This window comes from Fusarium flagelliforme, assembly GCF_020744385.1.
Source record: "Fusarium flagelliforme strain FIESC 12 MPI-CAGE-AA-0113 chromosome Unknown B0J16scaffold_7, whole genome shotgun sequence".
Classification (NCBI taxonomy): Eukaryota; Fungi; Ascomycota; class Sordariomycetes; order Hypocreales; family Nectriaceae; genus Fusarium; species Fusarium flagelliforme.
In genome coordinates this window covers 2,054,530-2,075,758 of record NW_025763509.1, presented here as the reverse complement: position 1 = coordinate 2,075,758, position 21,229 = coordinate 2,054,530, and the positions used below count along the sequence as shown (strand labels likewise).

General features: G+C 47.3%; 9 protein-coding genes across 9 annotated transcripts; 4 read left to right on the top strand and 5 right to left on the bottom strand.

Annotated features, from left to right (window-relative positions):
* Window positions 1–510: 510 nt before the first annotated feature.
* On the bottom strand, window positions 511–2,104 carry B0J16DRAFT_375660 (uncharacterized protein; the record flags this gene model as incomplete). The annotated part of the gene is made up of 2 exons (XM_046130711.1): window positions 511–914; window positions 973–2,104. 2 exons carry the CDS (start codon window positions 2,102–2,104, stop codon window positions 511–513), a joined length of 1,536 nt encoding a protein of 511 aa, XP_045979240.1.
* Window positions 2,105–3,117: 1,013 nt separating this feature from the next.
* Window positions 3,118–4,308, top strand: B0J16DRAFT_404726 (sesquiterpene cyclase; the record flags this gene model as incomplete). The annotated part of the gene is made up of 2 exons (XM_046132825.1): window positions 3,118–3,600; window positions 3,653–4,308. Exons 1-2 carry the CDS (start codon window positions 3,132–3,134, stop codon window positions 4,306–4,308), a joined length of 1,125 nt encoding a protein of 374 aa, XP_045979239.1. The 5' UTR covers window positions 3,118–3,131.
* A 665-nt stretch (window positions 4,309–4,973) lies between these two features.
* On the top strand, window positions 4,974–6,324 carry B0J16DRAFT_418314 (regulatory protein; the record flags this gene model as incomplete). The annotated part of the gene is made up of 2 exons (XM_046133754.1): window positions 4,974–5,351; window positions 5,431–6,324. 2 exons carry the CDS (start codon window positions 4,974–4,976, stop codon window positions 6,322–6,324), a joined length of 1,272 nt encoding a protein of 423 aa, XP_045979238.1.
* Window positions 6,325–8,085: 1,761 nt separating this feature from the next.
* On the top strand, window positions 8,086–9,848 carry B0J16DRAFT_274629 (cytochrome P450 monooxygenase; the record flags this gene model as incomplete). The annotated part of the gene is made up of 5 exons (XM_046123676.1): window positions 8,086–8,418; window positions 8,473–8,578; window positions 8,645–8,713; window positions 8,770–9,345; window positions 9,406–9,848. The coding sequence occupies 5 exons, from the start codon at window positions 8,086–8,088 to the stop codon at window positions 9,846–9,848; spliced, it is 1,527 nt and encodes a 508-aa protein (XP_045979237.1).
* A 726-nt stretch (window positions 9,849–10,574) lies between these two features.
* B0J16DRAFT_404713 (cytochrome P450 monooxygenase) lies at window positions 10,575–12,286 on the bottom strand (the record flags this gene model as incomplete). Its single annotated transcript, XM_046132824.1, has 5 exons — window positions 10,575–10,728; window positions 10,787–10,953; window positions 11,024–11,341; window positions 11,398–12,189; window positions 12,239–12,286. 5 exons carry the CDS (start codon window positions 12,284–12,286, stop codon window positions 10,575–10,577), a joined length of 1,479 nt encoding a protein of 492 aa, XP_045979236.1.
* Window positions 12,287–12,584: 298 nt separating this feature from the next.
* Window positions 12,585–14,378, bottom strand: B0J16DRAFT_273410 (cytochrome P450 monooxygenase; the record flags this gene model as incomplete). The annotated part of the gene is made up of 2 exons (XM_046123638.1): window positions 12,585–13,319; window positions 13,380–14,378. The coding sequence occupies 2 exons, from the start codon at window positions 14,376–14,378 to the stop codon at window positions 12,585–12,587; spliced, it is 1,734 nt and encodes a 577-aa protein (XP_045979235.1).
* Window positions 14,379–15,049: 671 nt separating this feature from the next.
* B0J16DRAFT_404711 (uncharacterized protein) lies at window positions 15,050–16,224 on the top strand (the record flags this gene model as incomplete). The annotated part of the gene is made up of 2 exons (XM_046132823.1): window positions 15,050–15,243; window positions 15,297–16,224. The coding sequence occupies 2 exons, from the start codon at window positions 15,050–15,052 to the stop codon at window positions 16,222–16,224; spliced, it is 1,122 nt and encodes a 373-aa protein (XP_045979234.1).
* A 433-nt stretch (window positions 16,225–16,657) lies between these two features.
* On the bottom strand, window positions 16,658–18,108 carry B0J16DRAFT_349322 (acetyltransferase). The gene has a single exon (XM_046128888.1). It carries the CDS (start codon window positions 18,078–18,080, stop codon window positions 16,716–16,718), a length of 1,365 nt encoding a protein of 454 aa, XP_045979233.1. The 5' UTR covers window positions 18,081–18,108; the 3' UTR covers window positions 16,658–16,715.
* Window positions 18,109–18,771: 663 nt separating this feature from the next.
* On the bottom strand, window positions 18,772–20,533 carry B0J16DRAFT_404710 (acetyltransferase; the record flags this gene model as incomplete). The annotated part of the gene is made up of 5 exons (XM_046132822.1): window positions 18,772–18,904; window positions 18,953–19,077; window positions 19,137–19,170; window positions 19,226–19,704; window positions 19,757–20,533. 5 exons carry the CDS (start codon window positions 20,531–20,533, stop codon window positions 18,772–18,774), a joined length of 1,548 nt encoding a protein of 515 aa, XP_045979232.1.
* Between the last annotated feature and the right edge of the window lie 696 nt (window positions 20,534–21,229).

Genomic DNA, 21,229 nt, shown 5'->3' with positions numbered 1-21,229 from the left:
TGGTTAAACTTTACGATGCATACGCGGAATACACAACTCGTCTGATTACGACCTCGAAGTGGGTTATTGCTTCGACTTGGTGGATCTTTAAGATTGAGGACCAGTTTTCATCACGATAGGACCCATAGTGTAGCCCCATGTTCGTATTCAATTGGTTCGGCCTCGCCCAAGCCAACCAGGGCCATAGAACCTTATTGTATTGATAAGGTCGGTCAACGGTAGACAGAATCCTCAGTGGTTACACAGATGTAACCTGCACCTTGAAAGAGGCTCAGCCCGCCCCCCTTGATGTCATGCCGCGTGTCAAATCTCACACCAATCTGAGAGCCTCATCGAAGATTAATTGCGGGTAAAGCCGTCGGTTCTTTGTTTAAGTTTTGGATTGCCTCATTTGGCAGGTGGGAGAATTTCCGACCTGCCGCAATAAGCGGCTCCGATCATGTACGCGCTTTGGTTTCCAATCATCCTGTTATCCGAGGAACGTGAAGTTGCGTTATTCTTCAATGAATGCTATCTAATACTACGAGTCATGCCGAGTTTCCGTGACCGATCCCAAAGATGTGTCCCTCTTCCGCGGATCTCATCCAATGCTGTGTCCAGAAAGAATGTGCTGTTATTTTTACCGCTGAAAGGCATCTCGCTAATACCACTGAATTCATTTTCCTCAAATGTAGTGTTCTCAAGCGAATGAGGCGGGTCTAGCAGAGTTGTCTGACTTCCTGTAAAAGCATCTTGTATCTGGGTGAAAAAGAGCCCCATGACATGCGGGATCAAGGATGCGTCTAGTGATGACTGCAAACTAGAAGAAGGTACCGAGTACAAGCCGTTGAGCACGAGCTCGAAATAGTCCAGCGCCAGGGAGTAACAGGCAAGAAATGGGAATATCACCCTCGACCAATTAACCTGTTCATCAACTTGGAAATGTCAGACATGGAGGACAAGGCTTAGGGTAGGGTGATGCAGGGGGCTTACAGAGAGCGGGACTGGTCCGGGATGAACCTTCCGGCAGTTCATCCACTGCCGAAGACGGTGAGCTTGCAAGTGACGAGTCAGGCGTGGTAGGGATGTAGGGTAAACATTGCTTTGTAATAGCAATCAGCTGTCGCGATATGTCAATTATATCTTGTACAACTTTGTACAGCTGCAGGTTGTGAAAGTCGTCGATTATGGCCGTGGCTTTGTAATTGGCCAAAGCACATGTAATCCTGTAATTGAGGCCCGACAACTCCCCAGCTACATCTCCAAATGGATGAGGATTTATCGCGCTGCCACAATCAATAAATGGATAATGGCCGGATGACGATAGATCGGAGGGTGCAGGGTTTGAGTTGCTGAATATGGATCCTTGCTTGTCAAACGTGTGATGCAATTGGACCCCCAGATTGGGAATGTCGTTGGAATAGCTTATGTTGCTGGAGAGTAGAAACTCGCTCCATGTTTCGCTGCCAAGTCCGCTTGGCGATTTGGACATCTGAGACGCGGGGACAGACTGCGTTTCCGAGTTGAACTGACATGTGTCAAGATCATAGGTCATAGGAAAGTCTGGGGGGACTTCTTCAAGGGTCTGTGTGGAGTCTGTCTCGAGGCCTAGAGGCTGATAATCAGAGTTTAAAGTCGAGACGGAAAGAACCGTTGGGGCTGGCATAGCCTCTTGGCCAAGGGTACAACTCGGCAGTGGAACATCTGATATCGAGAGAGTTCGGGTATCTTCCGTGCTATGCCTCACAGATCCACTAGTCTCCATAGGAGCCCCAGGTTCAGACTGCACTGTGACACTATCCAGGATAGCTTCAGCGTTTGAAACATCTGGGGGTGGGTTTTCTGGAGGCGAGGTGCTTCCCCTCGTGGATATCTCGCTTTCCGCGGGTTGTGCCAAGAATGACGATCTCAACTGTGCGCCCGCCGTCACGATCTTGCTGGGCCGACCAGACTTTCCACGTTTACTGAAAACACAAATCTTTCCAGCTCTTCGACAGCGATTGCAGGTCTTATCGCCCTTCTCGCTATCCGCCTTGGATGGACGAGGGCATCGTAGCTTCTGGCTGTGACAGCGGTCGCATGCAGTCCGCAGCAATTTGTTCCTCATGATTGGAGTATTGGTCATTCTAACCGATTCGGCGGGTTAGTATAGGTCAAAATCTAGCAAGTGAAAACAAACTTGTAAAAACGCCGAGAGAGTTGATCATGGGGTGATGTCATCCAAAAAGCAAGACAAAGTTAGAGATTCCTTGTTCGGTTGATTCTGGAATCTAAGCAGAGCTCAAGGCTGGCTAAACTAACTATTTAAAAGCCAAGTACTGAGTATACAGACCAGGTATGGTATCTTTAGGCCTATGTTGTGGATATCTTCAGACCGTTGATTCTCGCATAAGGTACTGCCAGTTTCACCTCACTGAGGGGCTTTGCGGCCGTTTGCAAAGTCAAGGCTGTTATCATACAAGCGCAAATAACTTGGTTACGAGTCCTGGATGCGTAGGAGTATGCAATAGCTATGAGGCTCAGAGTCTAAATGCTAATGGGGATCTAGCTAAGGCCTGCTACGTAAGGGCCTCTGGGAAGTTCCGAGGCGCTAGTGCCATGACTCGCCAAGCTAGAGGTTTGTGCATCGACAATGCTTGTTCAAAGGGCCTGAACGTCGCTAAGTGGCCAATGCGAAGTGAATCATGCCCATGGCGAATTGTCGGGCCGGCAATTGGCCCTACGCTCAGGCCTACGCACCGTTTTTTACCCAAGCGGTCGGCAGTCCGTACCAATCGCATTCATAGCCCTGCAAAACGCGATGAAACTAAAGAGAAAACTACCGAACTCTCACTCTGGGGTTTGGATCCTGGTTAAGGGTTTTTCGAGGTTCCATCGATACCAAGAATATGGTAACAAGTCTACCACTGTTAGCTGACACAGAATTCCATACCAATAGTGTTCAGGCCTAACAAGACGACATGGAAGTTGGAGGAGGAAACGAGGTTTATCATGAGATGGTACATTATTATCAATCAATCTATCACTATCAATTGTTCGGTGGAACAGTTCGATATAAGATGAAGGCAGCAACCAGTTGTAATCGGTAGCTTGACTAGAACAAATATCATTACTGTTTTGTACTGAGACTTTCTTTACCTGAGCTTAACACAATGGAGAAATTTCCCACAGAGTACTTTCTCAACACAACCGTGCGCCTTCTTGAGTACATCAAATATCGCGACAGCAACTATACTCGAGAAGAACGCATCGAGAACCTGCACTATGCCTACACCAAGGCTGCTCATCACTTTGCTCAGCCACGCCAGCAACAGTTACTGAAGGTTGATCCCAAGCGCCTGCAAGCTTCACTCCAAACAATCGTAGGCATGGTTGTCTACAGTTGGGCCAAGGTCTCCAAAGAGCTCATGGCAGATTTATCAATCCACTACACCTATACCCTTGTTCTGGACGATAGCAAGGATGATCCTCATCCCACTATGGAGAACTACTTCGATGATCTGCAGGCTGGAAGGGAACAAGCTCATCCTTGGTGGAGACTCGTCAATGAACACTTTCCAAATGTTCTCCGACATTTCGGTCCTTTCTGTTCGTTGAACTTGATCCGCAGTACCCTTGACTGTAAGTACTTGATCTGTGCTATTTTTATAAACAAGCTAACCTGATCCTGTAGTTTTTGAGGGATGCTGGATTGAACAGTACAACTTTGGAGGATACCCTGGATCTCATGACTACCCCGGTTTTCTTCGGCGCATGAATGGTCTTGGCCATTGTGTCGGTGCCTCGTTGTGGCCCAAGGCCCAGTTTGATGAGCGCAAGCAGTTTCTCGAGATCACATCATCGATTGCCCAGATGGAGAACTGGATGGTGTGGGTCAACGATCTCATGTCATTCTACAAAGAATTTGACGGTGAGCGAGATCAGATCAGCCTTGTCACCAACTACGTTACCTCTTATGAAATGAGCCTCAATGAGGCTTTGGAGAAGCTCACCCAGGATACCCTGCACTCCTCTAAGCAGATGGTAGCCGTCTTCTCGGACAAAGATCCCCAGGTGATGGAAACCATTGAGCGCTTCATGCACGGCTACGTCACCTGGCACTTGTGCGACAACAGATATCGATTGAGCGAGATTTACGAACAAGTTAAGGGACAAGAAAGCGAAGACGCTCAGAAGTTCTGCAAGTTCTATGAGCAGGCTGCCACTGTGGGTGCTGTGTCGCCGTCTGAGTGGGCATACCCTCCTGTTGCTCACCTCGCAAGCCTTCGGTCAAAGGACATGAAACCAGCTCACGAGCCCATCGTAACTTCGCTTGAGTTGGTGGAATAAGCGAATGGTTAGTCTCGGCATAGGCCCTGTAGGTATGTGTTGGGATAAGTTTGGAATCACGGTCACTTGCGAATGGTACGTTTTTGTTTCTTAGTATGTTTGGGCGAAACTCAATTGTTCAATTAGGCAATGATAGCTATAGAATAGATAGGCAATTGGAATTGAGCTTCGTAAGCAAGACGCTGGTATCGCACTTGATCACAGGGACTTTTTATGCACTAAAAACAGGGCTATGGTAGCACTACAAGGCTATCCTGGTTCTGCAGTAGTGGCGGGACCGGCGCATACGGGCCGTGCTTACATGCAGCTTCAGTCAATGAGACAAAACGGAAGGTCTCTAGAAGACTTGCGTAAAGGATATCCTCTACAGGACGTGGCTTGCCGCGGCTATGAATCTCATTGAGTAGGGCGGACAGAGACAGCATAGAATAAAGTTCTAGAACTCAATCAACCACTTGCCTCAAGACTGCAGGTAGGAAAAGGGCCGTTCATCTGCTAAGCTTTATCCGTGCATTCGAGTCGTAACGTGTTACGTCGCTAGACATCTCCCCGTTTCCTTGTCTTGTACTTCCAATTGACCCTCACCTGAGTGCCAATCAACCAACACCACACTACTTGATTACCTCCGTTCTAACAGAAGCTCAATTCTACTACGTTCAGATATCATGGATTTCCCCAAGCCAAGGCAAGAAAGAGAGACAAGCCTATTGATGTACTATCTTGATGTCGTTTTTCCTCTTCAATACCTCCCCCATGAGCGCACCTGCGTAGGCAAGAGAGAATGGCTACTTACTATTCTGACCTCTGCTCGACCTACATACTATGCGACACTATGTTTGGCCCTTCTACATAAGGAATCCAGTGCAAGTTCATCAACTAGCGAACAAGCTGCAGTATGGAAGAGAGAAAAGACGTATTACTATATCCTTGCACTGCAGGAGTCACAGAAATTGCTGGGTGGTCTAGATAAGACCTCGGGCATGATAAGGCTCAAGTGTACTGTTATTGCTCTAGCCTGTATGCTTCAACTCGTCAGCTTCGAGGTAAAGTTGACCCAATCACTTGCTGTGCTATTTGCCACTCAACCGAACAATCGGATCAGTGACTAACATCTTGGGTTAGTCTTCTCATTTGACCAGGGGAGACTGGCGTGTTCACCTCCAAGCAGCTAAAACACTCATTCCAGTTTTAGTCGACGGTTGGTCTACAGCTTTACAATCAGGCCCTCCAGCATCCTCTATATGGTGTGAATTGAACGAATCAGATTTCGACTCGGATGGAGACTTCGTCCAGACGTCCTTGAGCTTCGAATATCTCGCAGCCCTAAGGTTCCTATCAAACTTTCTTGCCACGATCGGTATTCTGTCTTGCATTTCTGTTGGTCCAGCGTCGCCGTTCGAGGACTATAGCCATCTCATGAACCAACCAGGTCTGATGCAGCTAGACGAGTTGCTAGGGTGCCGGAACTGGGCCATGCTGACTATTCTAGAAGTGGGTAAACTGGATCGTTGGAAGCGCCAAGAACAGGAGCATAACCGTTTGAGCTTGAAAACCCTTGCTCGAAGATCCATGGCGATAGAAGACATGGTGACAGATGAGCTCCAAAGATCACCAACACCCGAGACTCTGGGAGATCTCATTACCCACATATACGCTGCCTCTATCACGACATACCTGCATACCGTGGTATCTGGCCTGAATCCCAATCTTGTGGAGGTCCAGGATAGTGTATCCACAACGATTATGTTACTGGAGAAGCTACCAGACTTGCAAGCTGTTGTAAGCATTATCTGGCCTCTGGCTCTTACAGGCTGCATGGCTTTACCCAGGCACAGGGCGTTTTTCAGGGTGACTCTGAGGTCCTATAGCTCAACTTGGAGCTCTTTGAGGAAATATGACGGGGTTGTTGAGGTCTTGGAGCAGGCTTGGAAGAAGCAAGAGCTGAAGACAGCCGACAGTTGTATTAACTGGGAAGATCTTATGGATTTCCAAGGTATTCCGGTTCTCCTTATTTAGGGTTGAGCTCTCTTCCGTTGTGGTTACCAGCCACGCTTACACTATTTACGACAAACCGGTAAAATCCACCGATATGACCGACCGAGTTACATTGAGATTTAGATGAGGTTTAGATGAGATTGGCAACTATTAGTATACGGAGTATGTTGAATTTTAGACTGAGATTCTAAATAAATGATAGCACTACAATGGGGCATTTAAGACACCTACCGCCTCGTCACGCGTTTGTCCTCCTGGGACGGATTCTTTAGTATGTAAATGTAGAGCAAGTCTAGCCTGCATCTTCAAGAATCTAGAGAGCGAGGTTGTAGATTATTCAAGCCAAGAATCCGCACACCGACACCTATCCAGCGGTTTATTCATAATCCTATCTTTCTCTGTTGCAGTTGATGAGATTAAGCACTTATTTAGCATATCATTCCTGGACAGCAATGAGAAACATACTTTTCACTCGGGAATGGCAAAGGATCATCATCCTTTAAAATGTTCGTATATTCATTTATAAGTCATTTCTTAAACCCAATCCATATGTGCGACTAGTGAGCTGAAAATAAACCCAGGGCTCTCCCCACCATCGGTGCATTGTCCCTCCCACGTCGCCAGGGAGCTTGACTTGCTTAACTCGTAGATTGTTGATCATGCGTCAGAAATCGAGTGTGAGGGTATTGCGGGACGAGAGCGATCTAAGTTGATCGCTAAAACGGTTCAAGCGGAGATTGGTTACGGATGTCTGGTAGGGACTGTAGTGTGGAAATGTTGGAGTGCTCGAAAAGCGATCTCGACGTGGTCGACCAGCGCCAGTCGTCAGAGGCAAGCCCTCAGCATGCCTTGGCAGCGATCCAAACCGTGGCGCATAATGCGGCGCTCACCCCAGAGTAAGCGCAGACTTCTAGCCAGGAGACCTCGGGGTCTGTGTCAAGGCCATCAATCAACTTGGCAGCTGCGAGCATTTTGGAGACAGTGATCAGTGATAAGATTGTGGAAATGAGTTGAAAGACGAGATGTCGTGTTCGTGTTCGTTTGTTTGTGAGAAATTGTTGAACTGTTGGGTCCCGACTCGAGCAGGGAAGTCATCATACTAGTTATGTCTCCATACGAACGGCGATGGTCATCGGATTGGGCATTATCTGCCGAATATTGTATAAAGGTAGGCTGAAGATGTGAGTCATTGACTCGTAAGTGAAAACGCAAGTCACTGAAACGTGAGTGAAAGGCCTGAATCTAGATGAGTAGAAACGATAACAAAACCGCCGTACTGTCGCAGCATCAAGGGCCGCGGTGCTTTCAAAATGCAGCATTTCGTGCCTCGCGCATGTGGTAATGCACAGAATAGTGTTAGCGTCCAGTAACAAGCTTCACCTCGATCAAGGTGTGTTACATCGGCGGGTTCTTCCGTTTCGAGCTGCAGCAGTTGATCCGGTTCGGTGTAAAGGCCCAGGGCTTGGTTTGCTACCGGGCGTACGGGCCACATAGTTAGGACCCTGCCCGTGCTGAACTTGATACACCACGAAAAGGTCTGACCACCATTTCTTTTTTTGTTTTTGTTTTTTTGAGTTTCTCTGAGGCGTAAGCCTCGAGGTATACAGATGAAAATAACACAAGGAAGGTCTGACCGCGGAGTAGGCAATGTCGCGTAGCCCGTAGGTATCTGTTATAAATGTAGAATTACTTCTCCAGCTTTGAATGTTATCTTAAATTACAAGGTAAAGAGTGGTCAAGCACAACTGGCATATTTCTGAGGGCTTGATACACCATTCTACCATGTTAAATCTTATCAATGATATGCCGAAATCGGCATATCCTCTTTGTTTTCTCCTTGTTGTCTTGGCTCTTGCGATACGACGGCTCTTGGCCCCGAAACCAAGTGCGCCTTTACTTAACCCGAGGCGCTTCTACGAGCTTTCCGACAATGGTCCAGTGACAAGGATTCTGAACACCACACGCAAAACCATTGAGGATTGGTTTGCCAAGAACCCAGAAACACCTATGCGCCTGATCTGCGATTTGGGCGAAATTACTGTTTTGCCTCCATCAATGGCGGATGAAATCAAGAAGGATTCACGTCTCAGCTTCATTAAGGCATCCAACGATTCGGTATGCGACACTTACTGAACAATTGGTTATTTCATACAGCTAAATGATCAATAGGCTTTTCATATTTCGATCCCTGGTTTTGAGCCGTACCGTGAGGGCGGAAAGCATGAGGCAGCGCTGGTTAAAAACGTTGTTCATGGGCATTTAAAGAAAACTCTAAGTAAGTTGCTAATTCGCCGCCCGAGTTGAAAGAGACCGCGTCAGTACTGACTGTGTTCTTACACAGACCGTATCACTCTACCATTGGCTCAAGAAACCTATTTGGCTATTGATGAATACCTTGGTAGTAGTCAAGGTAAGGACTATCACACTTTCGGGACAAGCCAATGATGCTAAGCTAATGATCTGCAGAATGGCACAAGATCCCACTAAATGCAACAATGCTGCCTTTAATCACCAGGATATCAACCCGTGTTTTACTGGGTGAGGATCTGTGTCGAAACGAAGAGTGGATCCGAATTGCTTCAAGCTATTCTGTCACTAGCACTACGGTCGCAGGTCGCCTACGCAGATGGCCCCAGCATCTACGCTACATCGTTTCACTCCTTTCCCCTCAATGCTGGGAACTGAGAAAGCAGGTCAGCGACTCTCATGCTTTGATCGACCCTATTCTCGAAAAACGTCGATCTGAGGAGAAAGGTACTGTATACAATGATTCTTTGGAGTGGTTTGAGAAAACTGCGAAGGCTGCCTACGACCCAGCGGATACACAATTGTTCCTTACTGCTGTTTCAATTCATACCACGGTGGATCTCTTGAGTCAAGCTTTGGAAGATATTTGCGCCCATCCTGAAATCATTGGTCCACTGCAAGATGAGATTAGGTCGGTTATCAAGGAGGAGGGATGGAACACGAAAGCATTGTACAAGATGAAGCTTCTCGACAGCGCGCTCAAGGAAACTCAACGATTGAAACCTGTTCAAATTGGTAAGTTGAACACTTGTATTTTCCCTTCTCTAAGACTATCCGCTTACAGATTCAACTTAGCTTCAATGATGCGGGAAGCGCTCGTAGACGTTACCCTTCAAGATGGCACCTTTATCCCCAAAGGTCATCAACTTGCAGTCTCATGTCACAACATGCGCGATGAGAAGATCTACCCGAATGCTGACGAATGGGATGGTTACCGTTTCTATCGTGAACGACAAGAAGCAGACGCCGCCAGGGAGGATAAAATCCAACTATCCTCGACTAGCGTGGAGCACATGGGTTTTGGCTACGGAGAACACGCCTGCCCTGGCCGTTTCTTTGCAGCCAAGGAAGTCAAGATTGTCATGATGTATCTTTTACTCAACTATGAGTGGAGAATCCCTGAAGGTACCAAGCCAAACCCGGTCAGCTGCTGCACGATTTGGGTTACGGATCCAACTTTTGAGATTGAGGTGCGCAAGAAGCCCTCGGAGGATCCTGCTCTGGCGTTGGCTTACTAGTCACATTCCTAGTGGTTTGACTGGCTGGGATGGGTACAATGGACGGGGATTTGTGTTGCTTGGTTTATTTCTTGTAGGTTTCGCTGGTTTATGTAGTAGTGCAGACTGATTTCCCTACTGATTAACGGTTCCTTCTCACCCGTAGCCTGTGTGAAATTAAATTGCTTTTTATCAGTCGAACATACATCCGTCACACAATGGTTTCCTAATATTTCAGCGTTGGACCGAGGGTTCAGTAACAATCAGTTGCACCTCGTTTGCATTAACAGCGCCTTGAATAATAACTATCCTATGCGTCGCCGCAAGGTATAATGCGAGTAGGTTTTAAGGGATAGTCCCAGTTAAATCAGACCAAACATTTCAATTGGTACTACAGTGCCCATTGTGCTCTGCAGCTCACAGACGTTATGCAGTACTCAAGTCCTACTTTGCTACTAACATGATCCCGCAGCAATATCACGTAGCTTGGGTAGCGCAAGCCAACTTTATCTGTGTTTTACGAACTACTGAGCTACCACTCCCTAGAAACTCTCATTCAATGTAGACTCAGTGGACAGCGGTTGTTGGTGATAGAAGAACGTATTTACCATTTAGGAACCTGATTACATGCACATGTCCTAAATACAACTCTAGCGCTATTCTGAATATGAGGCTCTCCATGTTTTACCGGACTAGCTTTGAAGTACCGTCGAGCTTCATCCATGTGGCGTACCTCAATTGCTGACGTTACCTCGGAGTAAGATACACATTGAGCGCAGGCTTATGCCATGCAAGATATACACGACTTTCCTCATACCAGTTACGGCTATCCTCAGCAAGAAGAAGGTCAAATTCCCACACTGTTCTCGCCAGCATCATGCGCATTTCAGCATATGCAAGACTGCAGACTTTGTCAGCATATCAAGTAAGGATAGTTGTTCAACTACAGTGCGACTTACTTCATGCCAATGCAATTTCGAGGACCGATTGAGAAAGGTTTAACGGCGTCAAGACGATCATCCTTAAACCGAGGATCACCGAGCCATCTCTCGGGGATGAACTCATGTGGCCGAGTAAAGTACTTTGGGTCATAATGCAATGCCCACATGTCGTTCTCAACTAGCGTCTTTTGTAGAAAGTGTCAGCACCAATCTTCAAACCCACAGAAATACTTAAAGATATGAGATATCACTTACATTTTCTGGAACATAGTAGCCGGCCACAAGACTACCACCCTTGGCTATCTTGCGTGGCGACCCACCGCCTGCAACCGGAGGATACATACGCAACGCTTCGTCCAAGACAGCCTGCATGTAACGAAGGTTCTGTGTGGAAATGAGATCAATGTCTTTCGCTTGAGCATATGTAGTCCGGACCTCTTGGGTCAAGAGATCGAGGGTACGGGGATTAGCACAGAGGAAGTAGACTGCTGCGGATAGAAGGGTTGCTGTTGTCTCAGAACCAGCCACAATCAGAACAGAGGCGTTGGATGCAAGTTCATCGAACTTCATAGACTAGAGGAATTGGTTAGTTCAGGCTAGACAAACAAGCATAGGTAACGGGTACTTACGCTTCCTTTAGATTTCAATCCTTGCGTGATTTTGCCAACGAAATCCGGTCTGTCGGTTTTGGTGTCGAGTCGTTTCCTCACCTTCATACTGGCCAGCTCCTTGTTCTCGGCAAACTTGGTAAGCAGACCACGGGGAAGCATCAACCCAGCAAGAGGAGCAAGGCTTGGGTATCGACCAATCTCGGCTAAGAATGCAACGCTTTTCAGACTTTCGAAGGCAAGAGCGACCCACGGATGGTAAGTCGAGTTGTCAAGGCAACTGAAGGATTCTCCAAATGCCAAATCTCCAATCATGTCGAACGTCGTAAAGGTGAACCATTTAGCAATGTCGACAGTTCTCTTACCACCAAGCGACTGCTCATGTAGCTGTTGGAATAGCTGGTTGACGTACGACTTGAATGTTGGTTCCTGTTCGAGCATAGCCTGGGCTGAGAAACCATATGCCAGGGCACGGCGGAAACGAGTGTGATTCTCGCGATCGCTACCAACGATGTTATCACCGGCAAACTGTACCGAGATGGGATCTTTGCCATGTTCAGGTTCACCGGCCTTGCGATGGCCACGAACATCTTTCATGGCATCTGGATGGTTGAACGATAGCATATTTGGCCCGATTCTAATGACCGGACCATACTTCAGATGAAGCTCGAGGTGTTTCTTGTGGGGTAGTCCACAGAGCATCAGGAGAGTGTGGGGGATTTGAGTGGTTCTGTTGAGCCATGGGCCAGGGAAGTGACGGAGTGGGTGGAAGAAGAGATTGTAAACCAGAACCGCCACGAGGTATGTTAGGCACTGTAAGTTTACATGTTAGCAGATTTCAGCTTGCCTCACGGTAACGTACTGTGCCAGCTGTGAAGGCCACAAAGGGCCAAACAGAGTAGTGTAGCATGTCGGAAAGAGTGTCAACAGGTGGTAATTCCCCTCGATTCAAAGCTTGGTAGCTCTAATCAAGAATGGAAATATGCATTAAGTATATCACCAAGTGATTTACTTTCATGGAGGTGCTATTCGATTGGGATTGGACTTCAGTGGTCTGTCGGTATTTCGCTCTATTGGCGCTACGATTCGGATGGTTTTCCCGTTTCGGGACCGTGAACGCCCCGGCCACTCCGCACCAACCCATCAATTTTTCATTTTCTAGGCCTTTCAGTTAAAGAAACATCAATCAATCCATCTATCTAGAATATCTACTCAGGTGTTTCAAGATCCACCTTCGCGAGCCTGATGTATGAATGTTCCGGCATGCTAGTCAGACCTTCAATAGTACGGTAACTAGAAAGTTGCGAAGGACAAGGCAGAAGCTCAAAGTTCCATACCAACATCGCAATTGATGTTTTCAACTGCTGGTATCCCAGTCTTCTGCCAAAACAACCTCGTGTTCCCAAGCCGAAAGCCAGTGTCGGGCCAGCTGTTCCATCAAACTCCTCGATCTCCTCCATGTCCTCAGCAGACAAGGCCTTTGTTACTAGCCACCTCTCAGGCTTGAACCGAGCAATGTCACTAGCCTCCCAACTCTGATCCTTCTTCTCTCCAGCAGCTCGACAAGTCTGGCTTCGCCTGCGCTCATCAACACTAAAGTCGGGGCTCCATACGCTAGGTCCATGAGTAAGGAAAAGTACATCAGTGCCCTTGGGGATGTGGTAGCCTAAGATCTGGGTATCTACCGTTGACACACGCTGCAGGGCGGGAGTAGCTCCAGCGCATCGGAGAATTTCTTCAATCACGGCTTCTAGGTAGGGAATACGAGCAGCCGCGAGCTCACGGAAAGAAGGGCTGCGGTTCCTAACCTTTGCCTCGGCGAATGAAGTCTGTAGAACCTCCCGAAGGCGCTGCTGGACACTGGGGTTGTCGGTGAGGAACTTCAAGCCCCAAAGTGTGGTGGTGCTAGTTGTGTCAAAACCCCCGAGGATCAGTCCAAATAGCTAAAGAAAACAAGTTAGTCTTGATCTCTGAAATATTGCCTTTGAATTGTTAATACGTACCTCTCCTTGCATCATCGATGAGTAGTAGTTTGGACTGCGACCTTCTGACTTTGCAAGCGCAGTCTCGCGCAACACCATTTGTTCCACGGCCGACGTAACCTCGAATTTCTCATCGTTTTCAATCTTGGAAACGGAAGACTGGAGACTCCCGACCAGAAAGTCATCTCTGATCTTTCTGACCTTCCTGAAATGTGGCATGTTCATCTTAATCTTGGCCATCCATTTGGCAATTGGAGAACCTTGGAGTCCTTGAGGGGCCTTGGCTAGATCAATGGTCGCGTTGATAAGATCGTCGAAAGCAACTTCGGGGAAAATGAAGGGCTCATCGTCTCCAGTCGGCTTGACATTAACCTTCTTCATCCAGCTCTCGAGATTGGAGATGTTGGGCAGCGTGGTGCTAGACTTGTAGTTCTCACCAAAAGCGAAGCTGTAAACGGCATCCAAAACAGCGCCCTGGATATCCATTGTTGCACAAAAGGGAGATTTATTGGCAATTGAAGCTTTCATCTCCCAAAGCCGTACCAGCTTCATGATGTTGCCGTGAAACGCTGGGCCGGCAACCTCCCGAATAAATGACGGCAACATAACATCCTGCACAAGCTTGCGGTGCGTCCGAAAGACAGAATTCGTCTGCTGATAAATGTGATGATCAGGAATGACATCCTGCAAAAGACCACGAATATTCGTAGATCGATCAAACTCCTTGCGTCGAAGCATGATGTCCTGTGTCTCGCGAAAGTCGGCGAGAATGACAGTAGGACGTTGCAGCGGGCTGAGAAATAGTTGAATAATGGGAGAGTCGAGATTCCTCATCTGTTGAACAATCCAGTCCATGTGAGTTTGGTCATGAGCTTTTGTGTCCCGGATCATAGCTGGCAAATCGCCAAAGAGACTGTTCAAAGCGGTGGCATTGTAGGGGATCTTGGATATGGGCTTTGGATGAGCCCACTTGTACAACAAGTAGAGGGCGAGCACCGTCAGTGCCAGCGAGATGAACATGTTGGCTGTACTAGAGGTGATGGAGTGTTTAGCCAGATATTTAAAACGGAGGTATGAATTGGCAATACGACGCCTGCTTCTCGATTGAAAGCGTCGAAGGGGATCGCGAAGAGTAATAATTAATTTACAGAGTGGAATGTTTGTATCCGACACAACTGCATTAGCAATAAGTAATCCATCGGCTTCCGCCAATGGCTCAATCAACCCTACACCACAAGTACAACTTGCAAAGCCATGATTACCAAGACTTCCATCATTTCTCTGGTCAACTGCTGCAACTCCATCACGTCCCAGGTTTCATTGACACTCGGCATAATTAGATGTCGCAGTCAAGGTAGATCAGTCGGCTAGTTTGTACAGCACTGTATTTTTCTACCGAAACGTGGCGGTAGGCCTTGTTTTAGCGGCCTATCGGGCCTAGAACCTTGATCTGGCCAACCATGCCACTCTCGATGGTACCGCAAGTCGCTGGGCCCACTGACGCTTCGCTACTTTGAACTCTCTAGAGCTGGCTATGGATAATCAACCGACCATTCAATTGACTGACTAGGCGGTCGAAGAAAAATAACAACCTCCTGGAAGTCTATTAATATTGATCACAAGTCAGTTTTAATCAAGTCAGTACGACAGTGAACCAACATCATTTCATCCTCTCTCAGTTACAAGCCACCATGTTGCCCCAACTCGTACTGAACCACCTAAGCTCCATCGGTGAAGCTGCTTCAACATGGATTTCCGGCAACAACTACCTCAGCTCTACCAGAGAATGCCCACCTTTGCCAAAGGGAGATCTCAACTATGACATCTACATGGGATACCCTGAGATGTTTGCTTGGGACAAGAAGCGATGTGTCGCCTATGTCAGGTTTGTCTTCATTCACTGTACCGTAGATAACTGTCACTAACCTCATCTTCCAGCAATCTCTACAACGCCACAGTCAGCACTTATGATCCTTATAAATCTGTTGTTCTTGACACGATTCACTTTCCTGGACTCAGTCATGCTGGAAACTCTGCCAGCCCCAATCCTCTTCATGCCAGCGGTATCATCCTCAAGCCCGATGCATACCAAGCCGAGACTCTCGAAGTAGTGATCGACAACGGAGATGCTTTCTACAGTGATGGTTTCAACGTTTCCGGACCTGATCACCTTATGAGCATCGACTTGCAGACGAAGAAGGTGACCAGCCAACTCCGTCTAAACAACGGTCTCTACGCCGGTTATGCAGACGCCAGTCTCGGCCCTGACGGAAACACATACGTTTTGGGTACTTACACATCCAACATCTTGCGGGTAACCCCCGACAAGGAGATTTCCACCTTCTACGTCGCTGAGCCGCTCGGACCTCCCCGTCTTTACGGCTTCACTGGCATCGCTCATGTCGGTGATGCCATGATCGTCCCCGACAACATCATCGGCCAACTCATCCGCTTCAACGTAAATGACAAGGTCGGAACACCAGTTACCATCAAGCAGACCCCATACCACGAATTCAAGACCGCAAATGTGTTGCATTTCCCTGAGCGATACAACGACACGATCCTTCTTGTTGCCGAGAATAAGACTCCCGATCATCCTTTTGGTGGCGTTGCGGTTTATCAAGATAAGACGAAGCAGTTCAACGAAGTTGACTTTCTGGGTTTCTTGCCTAGTCGTCTTAGCAATGCTTTGACGACGTCTGCACGACAGATGGCTGATCGCATTTATGTTGTTGCCCTTCCTACGGATGGTGCTAATATTACTGTTGCTGGTGAGAGCAGCCGGTTCTTGTGGCAAGATGTTACTGAGGACTTGGACGAGATTGTTTATGGCAAGGCTCAGGAGGAGTTACGGGAGGAGGTTTAGTTTGTAGAGACAAATAGATAGGCTTGAATAAATTTTCGATCATCGATATGAAGTGCCAGGCAGGATCCCATCTCACTAGTAGCCTTTCAATGTCAAGATGGTGATAGTACAAGGTGTAATTGACAGTTGACCAGCGATCCTCGCATTTAGGATAGCGATCGCACAAGAAAGACAAACACCTCAATGGCTACAGTATCCTTTTTAGTATTATAAATATGTAAATTTGTTTTCCTTCATTGTAAACGGGTTTCTGGCGTTGATTTCCAGAGCAAGCGTATTAAGTCATAGCACCACGACTATAAAGTTTTACAAAGGTAAAAGCTCAGTTTATTGTCGAATTAGAAGCTGTTTGGTACAAAATTCATATGAGAAGAAGTCATGCTTTGTAAAAGCTATCACTCATAGTGTTCTTCTGACGCTAACTCGAAGGTAATTAAGAGACGAAATTCTCAATTGTTGGTGTCTATTTCTGATGTCTATTCATTATTATTCTATCCGATGTACCGTCCAAACTTCGTCCAATTCTCATCGCCCTTCAAAATCTCCATATCCTCGTCTCTCAAAGACAAAGCAGCAGTAATCTCTCCATCAGGCCTCTTGGGCATAAGATACATCAAACTCTCCATAGGCTCAAAGATTGGTCTTCTTACACTCTCAGGCTTTCCCAGCCCAAGACCAAAGTCATAATTCCACCATCCAGTCTTCGCCCAAGAGCTCAACATAATATCAGTAGACGGGTTGGCATCTGCTGTAACAGACAGGGTACCAGGATGTTTGGCTATGTGTGAAACAAAAGCTTGTGTCCGACGTCGCAGAGACTCGCGACCAAGTTGCGATCGTAGACGAGAGGCCACAGCACCCAAGGGCTCGTTGGCTATTTGAGACAGGGTTGAGCTGCTGTAGGCCATGTTCTGGAGAATTCCAGGGTAGTCCTTGGGCACATCAAGTTGGGTTCGGACGTCGACGGCGCGACAGAATAGAGTTCTGGCCGATTCTTCTACGCGGGGAAGACGGACGCGACTAGTGCACTGCCAGATAAATGCCGAAAGGGCATCATCGGTTGAGATGAACTTGGGTTTGGCCGCACCATCAACGCCATCCTGAAGTGTTTGGGTCGCCTCATCCTTGAGTTCGGATAAAGCTTCAGGACTGAATGAGAAGAACGCCCAGCTTGCCTTGGGAGGAGCTGGTGCACTCTCTGTTGAGGGAGGCTTGACGACTTGATGCTTCAGCTCATTGTCGAGTTCGTAGTCATCAATCAGTGGTACAAGACCCTTGCGCTCCAGGGTCATGACCTTGATCTCCTCTTCGGTGAATTCTTCGTTGCGGCAGGCCTTGGATAGAAGTCGGGTAATTTCATCCTGACCCACCATATCCATGCAAGCGTGCTGCCCATTGACTGTAAAGATGATACCGCCTTGGATAAAGTTGAGTTGGAAGATGAGAACAGGACTAGGCTCGTCAGGTGAAATGCCAATGGGTAAAGTCTTCCTTGGCGCAATGACGTTTTCGTCAAACATCTTCATGGGGAATTCCGCCTTTCTCAAGGCCTCCATGGTAGGTGCTGAAGGATCATCTCGAAGGTCCTTGACGATCATTCGCGGTATTTCCTCGAAAGGAGTAATTCGGAGAGCATCAGTGTCGGTCTTCTTCACCTGGCCAGCCACCCAGGGAAAGGCCTGTGAGAGGCGCTGAAGACCCTTGTTGAATGTGTCAGTGATAGCGGGGTGGGTGGAGTCATCGGTAACGGGAAAGACAAAGCTGATTTGAGTGTAGATCTCAGTCATGAGAGGCTGTTGCCCGATGATGTCCAGCTCCATGTCTAGCTTTTGCGATGTTGTGTTTAATGCAGTCATTGTTAAAAGAGAATTTGAGTTTGTTGATGATGTTGCATTCTTCGCGTTCTGTTGGTTGTACTTATAGAACTGGAGACCCACTAAATAACCAGACTCAAGATGAGTCGAAGTGTACCGTTTCCTTTTCAGGACTAGCTTACTGTTCCGACATACGATTGGGTAAGATCCGTGCCGTAACTCCATACTGAGCTTATTGATTGGTTCAAGAGCGTGTTTTATCTTTGCGCCGAAGTGAGGAGGACACAGCGATCGTCCAACAAACAATTCACCGGAATTGGTTGCAGATCTTGTACTTTCGGTGTTTATGAAGCGGATCAACGCGGTACACTGAGTCAACCAGCTATCTCAGCACATTAGTAATGTATCACGTTCATGGATTTGTCCTCTGATTGGATAGTGTTGAATTTCTTTGTAAGCCCAGATGTAGGTCAGGTAGGTAGTCACTTCTCGGCTCTGTTATCTTATCGAATTATCTATCGATAACCATTATTTTGATAAGATATAAGCACGATAAGGATAAGATAACAAGTCCTCGTCTCCAGTCTCGGCGTGAGTAGGCAAATGGAAGCACTGCTTTTAAAAAGCATAAACTTTGTAAACTTGCACTGTAGATTTGCTATTTGGAAGAAAGAAGGAATATATGTGCATTTTAGTCATAGCAGAATGGCCATCTCAACTCCTCTAAGAAAAACTACAGTTTAAACGCCAGCATAAATTCAACAATGTTCTGTAGGTAATTTCGAACCTCGGCCTCCGTGTAGTTAGCATCATTGTAGATAATGTTGAGAGTGGACGCATCCTTCCAGCTGTCCAACCTAATCGCCCTATCACTTCGTTAACATCTGTTTGCAGAAATATGATGCTTGACCTACAGGTATGGTAAAGACTGGTTCACCAGAAAGTCAATGCTCTCAACTGAGAAAAGGTCTTCTCCGGTAGAAGCAGACTTGATTCCATGCGGAATGAAACGATCGTTGATACCATCACTGATAAATAACTATCGGGATAATATCAGTATTGCACATGGTCGAATGAACACATGAGACTGAAACTTACTGGGTTTGCTTCTCCATCAAACGGAATCGGCTTCCTGGAGCATGCGCGTGTCAGTTCCTGTCTCTCAAATATTATCCACGCCAACTTACGAGTGCAGATAGTTGGCCTCAAAATTGTGAACCCTGAGACCAAGAGCTTCCTGAAACGGGTTCTTGAGCCACTGATCGTAAGACGTCTTGACGTCCCTAGAAGCGGCCTCCAGAGCCCTCACTTGTTCATCCTTATCGTCTTGATGACTGACAGCGATAGACTTGAGATTTCCAACCCGAACAACAGCAGCCGTCTGACACATGGCGTAGAAGTTCTTGGCGACGTCCGGACGCATCCACCTCCGGCCATCCACAGACGTTGGGGAAATGAAAGCTTCATCGTCAGTAAGGTCAGTTGGCTTGAGGGTGTCCAGAAGAGCAAGGATAATTGCTGATTGGGTTAAGTGGCTGATAGTGTGTCCTGGGCCGAGTCGGGCTTTGACGGCTTTGACGATAGCGATGGAATCTTCGGCGCTGAATTTGTGAATAACACAGCGCGGTAGGCCAAGTCCTGGTTGGAACTTCAGACCTCTGCTTTTCTATAGGAAATTGTCAGTCTGTAGTAATTCTCTGATGATGACTCTCACTCACGTAGTTAGCAACCAGAGCATTCGTATACTCGGTGCACTTGTTGTCGAACTCTTCTCCAAGAGTTGTGACGTCCAACATCAATGAGTCAAGAATCGGAGGGTTGAGGTTCTTGATCTCTTCTCCCCAAGGAAAGGTCTTCGTTGAGACTCCATCGTTGACATTGACGTAGTTACCCAAAAGGCGAAAGATGTCGCCGATAAACTTGCGACAGCCGATACCGTCCCAAAACAAGTGATTGGTATGAAACAGAACCTCGACCTTCATGTCTTGGGGGATTGGCGATCGCTGACTAGGGACATCTGCAATTAAAAAGATCTCGATTGACTTGGAGGGCGTGTCGTTCCTGGAAGCAGCTCTCGCTTCTTCTAGTTCACTCCAGAGATCGAAAGCGTTCATGGGGATGGGCATCACGTGCACGCAATCCCTCGCCCATTCCCGAGCAGACTCATCACTCTCTGGGGACTGGTAATTGATGATGGCCGCTACCTCTCCGTCCCAAGATGCGGTGCAAGCAGCTTCGGGACGCTCAAAACGAGCTTCCAACAGAGCCAACTCGAACATTTCCTTGAGCTTGCGGAGCGTCAGCGATATCGAGGCTGGTGCAACATTGCGAAGAGAAGTAGCGATGTAAAGATCGTATAGCGCCTTCCTGTTCTTAGACTCGAGGCCAACGATTGCCTCTGCGCCAACGCATCTGCGCTGAACGTGACCAGGCTTGAGTCCAGTTGAAGTCCATCGGTACTTCTCTGGTACCAGAGGTGGAAGAGTAGATGCCATATTGTTATGCAGCTTTCTGAAATTGAAAAGTGGTATGGGTTCTGTGGTGGAATATTCACTCGAGGCTATGGCTGCTGGAGGCTATATTGGGATACCATATTTAAGAACTATGAATCGTGCTACACTTGATACTAGGCAGCCATACGAAGAATGTACCGTCGAGAATTAGCGTTTAAAATGCTAAACTTCAGAAACTTCCCGAACAAGCCGATTCAGGCCTTACATAGGCCCTAGTCTACCGACAGAGAGGTAACCCCCCGTGTGTATTTCGGTGAATTGCACGCTGCATCGCTACTGCATCAAAGATCTGGTCCTGCCGTACCGAAGCAATTTCCATTTTCAATGGGGTAAGGATCTATGCAGGGCGACCTGGAGATGGTAGTTATAATATTTCGTGGAATCTCTTATGCACAGAGAATAACGATTCCCATAGGTATATTGCATTGGTAAGGTCTTAGTTCATTGGGCTTTCAGTACGTAGATTATGGATTTCTTTATCATGATGTAGAGGCCGGGACATACGTCTCGATCGTGGTTTTTGCTCGAAGCAGTGCAGAGGAAGTGGCGCACAATTGCAAACACAAGTGAATAAAATCAAGGATGATCAGAGCTATTATGTAGTCTGTGTGTTTCAAATTGATCCGGAGTTTGTAGCTCATCTATCTGGGTGGTTGTCTTGCGCCCGTTCATTTCCCA